Source organism: Pteropus medius, unplaced genomic scaffold (genome assembly GCF_902729225.1).
Source record: "Pteropus medius unplaced genomic scaffold, Ma_sr-lr_union100, whole genome shotgun sequence".
NCBI lineage: Eukaryota > Metazoa > Chordata > Mammalia > Chiroptera > Pteropodidae > Pteropus > Pteropus medius.
In genome coordinates, this window is record NW_024353490.1 from 1 (window position 1) to 6,478 (window position 6,478).

Genomic DNA, 6,478 nt, shown 5'->3' on the forward strand with positions numbered 1-6,478 from the left:
ATGATTGATAGACTATTTTTATTTAATCTGCGTAAACCATGGATTGGTATTCAGAATTGACAAAATAATATGGCTTGTAGTCCTACAGAGCTTTAAACTTTTAATGTCTCCACCACATTTCTATGGCTTTTGGGGGGCTTTTGTATTATTTGTAATTTATTATTACTAATAATAATCTAATAAGTTAAATATATGCTTTATTCATTTAAACAATAGCACTTTATCATTTAAACAGAGTAAAAGTACAATGAATTTGGTTGGCTATAAATGCATCTGTTAGATTCTGCAAGAGGTATATTGTGGTTTCACCTTATACTTCACCATTTTTATGGATTGCTGCAATATAAAATGACTTATTTTGTCAAGATGAGGACATTGTCCTCAGAGAAGTTAGTGCCAACTCAGTGTCAGAGCTAAGTATAAGTATGTCTCATATAATTTTCTATCTACTCTCAAAACACATGTGTTTTATTCTTAAGGCATTATTTAAAACCAGACAAATAACTTTATTCATTTTATAAATATCGACACATAGTACATTTGTCCAGAACCATTTATTATTTTGTTAATGAGTAAATCATCATGTTGCTATTTTGAAACAGAAGGTAATTGAGCCGTAATTCCCTTCGGGCGTCTCCAAAGGGTTTTAACAAGGTTGAGTAAGTGGATATAGGCAACCTAAACAAACCACATTCATAATGTGCCTAAACATGCATTTGCTGTTCTATAGGTAAGAGAAATTTTCAGATCATTTTTGGAATATTTTAGGAGGCAAGACCTAAAATATCAAGGTCAAATATGCTATGAAATCCCCAGTACTAAACTCTTTAATTGTTGGCTATTGCATCGATGAACTCATCACAATCCGATTTATGCAGTCTGCCAACGAATTGAAAAATAATTCTTCCTCGAATAAAACAAACAAAAAAATTGAAAATATTGGATTTATGTTTGTCAGAGTAATGAGAATGCTCCCAATGGAGTGTGTTTGTATTTTCTTGATGAAAGAAGGCAGACCGACTCAAAATTAAAAAATCAGGAAATTTATCAGTAGAGGGCAAGAAAACATTTGACCTATGCAGCTATCTGGGGGCTTATGTTTCTTTTTTCTTTTTTTTTTCTTTTTATTTTTTAGGCGAGACAACCTTTGGTTGACCTCACAGATGGCAAGGACCTTGTCAGTTTACAATCCCTTATTTTTAAATTTTTTACACCTACAGTTCCTGATCTTCCTAGGTGGTCTCCCATCCAAGTACTAACCAGGCCCAACCAAACTTAGCTTCAGAGATCAGACAGGATCATGCTTGTTCAGGGTAGCATGGCTGCGGACTTGTATTTTCATAAAATGAGGAAAATAATTCTCTTGTTTATTTTTTCTATGTATGTAATTTAGAGCCACTTTAGATTATTACTTATTTCAAAATGTTTCTCTAGCCTTAATGGCTTAATAAATATCCAAAAGCATCAAAGTTAGTGTTTTGTTTATTTCAGTGGGGGTGGTGGGAGGAGGCGGTGAGAGTGGTCAGTTGCAGAATCAAGCCATGGTATGATAAGAGGCAGTAAAAATTGGCTAAAAGTGCATGCACCATGAGGGAGACCCAGTTTTGAATTTTGGCTCTGACACTAATTAGCTATGAGAGCGGCTATAAAGAAAAAATAAATGTGTGTCAATGTCCATTCTTACGGCTTAGTGAGTGACTGCTGTTGGTTCTCCACTCCTTTGCAAACTTAGTATTTCATAATGAGCTCAAGATTTTTGCAGAATTCTGCCCTCTATTAAAATTATATATATATATGTATTTTTTAAATTTAATTTTATTATTAATTGCAAGTATACAATATATTGGTAGACATTTATATAGTTTATGAAACGATCCCCCTGACTGCTCTTTCTCTCCTCTGGCTAGTTATAGTTTTGAAAGTGGGTTTACATTAATTAGAAAATTTGATTCTATATTATTAAATTCTTCAAAAATCATAGTCATTTTCTCTTTATAACTCCGGGTCTTTTCTGTGCGTACTAGTATTGATTCAGTTATGCCATCTAACAGAAATAACAGTTTTAAGAGCAATTAACAGGTATTTAACATCATAATTTTTCATTATTTTATTACCCAAAACAAAATAAGCCCACCGCAATGTGGCATATGGGAGTGTGGTGATCTGTGTGTATGTTTTTGCATTTTTGCTTTTTTCGTGATTATCAACTAATTATACAAGTCACAAAGCTTTGTTTTCTAATCCAGACACTTAAAGAGTACACAGAGGAAAAAACAGAATCATAATATAATTTGTTGGATTTAATTTGATAGAAAACTGTTTAAGTGTATTATGTTAATAATCACAAAGTAAATATAGTACATGTAGATGAAAGATAAAATACCTAATTTAAGACTCTAGTCAACAAAGTTTTTCAGTGATGTAGTTATAACATTAGTGTTGTGGTCCAAAATTTGCTAATTTTTAAAACTAAATATATGCAAAGACAAAAGTTCGATTAAATAGGCACCTTAAATTTATAACAAAATTGACACATTTAAAAGAAATTGCTTTAAATATTTATTATTTTACATATTCATTTAATCTGCCTACCTGCACATTCTTGGGACTGTTTTGTCATATAAATTTCTGCTTTTTGAAAGAGGAGTAAATTTTGCAGGAAAAGCTTAACATCACACATGACTTTTAGTTTTGGAGCTGGGTGAGGAGCACCCAGATTCTAAATATGGTGTAACTTTCCTCGTACTAGGTACATTTGAACTGACAGCAAAAATTGTATTGGGATTGAGCTTTTGCAAGTGACTCCTAATTGCACTAAAACATAAATTTATTTTATCGCATTTATTAAAGTTTGCTTTTCTTTCTATCATTTCTCTTTTGACCTCATCTACATAAATTCCTTCCTTTGTAAGTTCCTTTGATTAATAGGCTTGTCATCCTTCCCCATGGCACTTTTTAAATTAAAGAAAAAAATGTGTTTGGGTCTATGCCAATCAACTTAGTATTTTTTTTAAAAAATGAAATGATATATTTAAAAGTATTTTATTGTGTTAGAGCAGCTCAAAATGTTCAATTAATTAAAATAAGTGGTTCAACTACCCTGTTATTTTCTTGTAACCTCTATTTCCAATACATAGGATTCAAATTCTTCTTTGATGTTTCATACGAATAGATCTTGTTTTCTCTGCCTTGAATTTTTGCAATAATTCTATGAAAATGTTTTCTCTTGATACAATTCTTCTAGGTAATCCTGAGTTCTTCTTTCCCAGAAGATTGTTAGTAATTGATTTCTTCTCCTTCTATCACTATTCTATCTCAAATGACTCTCTCCCTAACTGATAGGATCATGTCGATATATTGAAACTGGAGTTTGACTCGCATTATGAATTTAAATAATGTACAGAATATTGTTTGCAGCAGATTGTGTGTTGTGCCATTAAGACTGATTCAGATTTTCTATGGATGGATATATAAAATATTAAATAAATAACAAATTAAATATATCCTCAAACTAGTGTTAAAGGATGGGCTAATTGTGGAAATTTAAATTCAAGTTCAGGTAACAGTTTTATTCCCAATTTGATTAACCATGGGGCTATGCAGGGAAAAATATTTTCTCTAACTACTGAATTTTTTTTTTTACTTTTAAACATTAAATTTTATGTCTAGGTGCAATGATTGTTTATTTTGCCTCTGTTGTTATAGTTTTAACTACTGATCTAAATGAAGTTACTTAATTATTACTTTTAAATAATAGTGAACTAATTATGACTTCATTGAATACAAAATCAGCAATATATAATCAAGTATAATACTGTGAAAGAAAAATTGTATTTATTTTTTCTTATTTTCCTATTTTCACCACAGAATTTTGAGAGTAGAAAAACATAGATTATCAAGAATTTAGATTTCCAAAAGCAGTGAATTGTGATCTATATCAGACAAATAATTAAATGGGTTATATCAGGATATTCGATATTAATTCATCGATTAATGTAAATCGACATGGTTCACTTTCCACCAGGCACAATATTTGTCATTTTACATCAAAGCAACCTTAGTTATAATTTTATTAATCTCTCAGGGTTTGTCATTGTCGGCAGCCATAGAATGTCACGGAAGTTACAATGTTTATGCTGAAAGGTTTCACAGACAATCCTGAACTGCAGATCATCTTATTCTTCCTGTTTCTAGCAATTTACCTCTTTACTCTGATAGGAAATTTAGGACTGATTGTATTGGTCATGGTAGATTCCCGACTTCACAATCCCATGTACTATTTTCTGAGTGTGCTATCATCCGTGGATGCCTGTTTTTCCTCCATAACTACCCCACATATGTTGGTAGATTTTATGTCAAAGAGTAAAGTCATTTCACTTTTTGGATGTGCAACACAGATGTTTCTCCTTGTTACTTTTGGGACCACGGAATGCTTTCTCTTGGCCGCAATGGCATACGATCGCTATGTAGCAATCCCTCTACTGTACTCAGTTAGCATGTCACCCAGAGTCTATGTGCCACTCATTATTGCTTCCCATGTCGGTGGCATTCTGCATGCTTCTTTACACACAGTGGCCACATTCAGCCTATCCTTCTGTGCATCCAATGAAATTAGACATGTCTTTTGTGACATCCCTCCTCTCCTTGCTATTTCCTGTTCTGACACTCACATGAACCAGCTTCTACTCTTCTGCTTTGTGAGCTCTATTGAGATAGTCACTATCCTGATCGTCCTGATCTCCTATGGTTTCATCCTGTTGGCCATTCTGAGGATGCACTCTGCTGAGGGGAGACGGAAGGTCTTTTCTACATGTGGTTCTCACCTAACTGGAGTGTCAGTTTATCATGGAACCATCCTCTTCATGTATGTGAGACCAAGTTCCAGCTACGCTTTGGACCATGACATGATAGTTTCGATATTTTATAGCATTGTGATTCCCATGCTGAATCCCGTCATCTACAGTCTGAGGAACAAAGATGTAAAAGAGGCCATGAAAAGAGTGTTTGGTAAAAATGTGTGTATTGATTAAGTATATTTTTCATGATAACTATTGAATTTAAATAAATTAAGAATAATGTCCATTGTCTGCATATCAAGAAGTTATAATAAAAATGTGTTTAGTTTATTAGTGTCTTTCTATTCTTCTTAGACATTTTTATATCAAGATCCTAGCAATATCTCCACCTGTGAACTGTCATTCATTTACTTCTTATTTAATTCATTCTCAGGCACACGTATACATATACATATATATATACATATATATACATATATGGTTATACTGATTTTATTAGTTTGTCAGGACTGCGATAAAAAGTACCACAGACTGGTGGCTTAAACAACAGAAATTTATTTCTCTGTGTTCTGTAATCTAGAGGTCTGAGATCAGGGTGCTGGCAGAGTTGATTTCTTCTGGAGCCTTTCTCCTTGGCTTATAGATGACAGTCTTCTTCCTGTGTCTTCATGTGTCTCTGTTCTCTGAATGTCTGTTTCTCAATATCCTTTTATAAAGACACTGGTCATTTTGGATTAGGGTCCACCCTAATGATCTCATTTTAACTTAATTACCTTTACAAAGACCTATCTCCAAATACAGTTACATTCTGAGGTATAAGATTAGGATTTCAACATATGAATATTGGTACATATTATATGTATATTTATATTCACATAGTCACATATCCATATAACCTTTTCTTTAAAATGTATAGTACTAACTTACATGTTAATGTGACCTCAATTAGATAGGATTTCAGGTTGCAATTACAATTAACTTTATAATTATATCTGATAAGCTCAAACAAATGCCACCTGATATCAAAACTATGGCTGATATATTCCAATGCCACTTTCCATGGAACCATTGGTATCTGACTTCTGTTCACAGCATTCCGCTCCATCCTTAGAACTATACATTGGCGGCAATCTAAGTACAGGCTGTGATGCGGCAACCACAGATGTTTTCAAATTCCTGGTGTGATTACCATGCTGTTTGTGAGGATGCTTCCACCCTCCCTTTAGTACTTCACCTAGAGCATGAATACGAACCCCATTCTTTAATTTCTCTCAGAATACAGACTAGACATTAGTGTTTATAAAGATTATACTTAAACTCAAGAATGACCAAAAAAAGCACAATTTGGAAAGTAAGTTACAACTGGCTGGCATTTTGGGATCTTCCAGCAAATAAGCCTCAGCCCATCTTTATGGGTTTCCCTACAGGCCTGATCCAGACTCAGCTTTGGCTCTCTTTTACTTTGACTTTCATCATTCTATGTGACACTTGCAGATGCCACAACTCTCCAATCCTCAAGCCCAAGAACCAAGGTACAAAAAAGCATACCTACCATGTTCATATTTAGCCTTGCTTCCAACAGACATCATTTCATTTCAAGGACATTAGTCCTTCAAGGATAACCTGAAATGACAATGGCCTTTCCTCCCTCCCTCCCTTCCTCCCTCCTGCCCTCCCTGCCT

At 33.6% G+C, this 6,478-nt stretch overlaps 1 protein-coding gene across 1 annotated transcript; it reads left to right on the forward strand.

The window, feature by feature from the left end:
* The first annotated feature begins 4,127 nt into the window (after nt 1–4,127).
* LOC120592827 (olfactory receptor 5T2-like) lies at nt 4,128–5,030 on the forward strand. The gene has a single exon (XM_039850493.1). It carries the CDS (start codon nt 4,128–4,130, stop codon nt 5,028–5,030), a length of 903 nt encoding a protein of 300 aa, XP_039706427.1.
* The last annotated feature ends 1,448 nt before the right edge of the window (nt 5,031–6,478 follow it).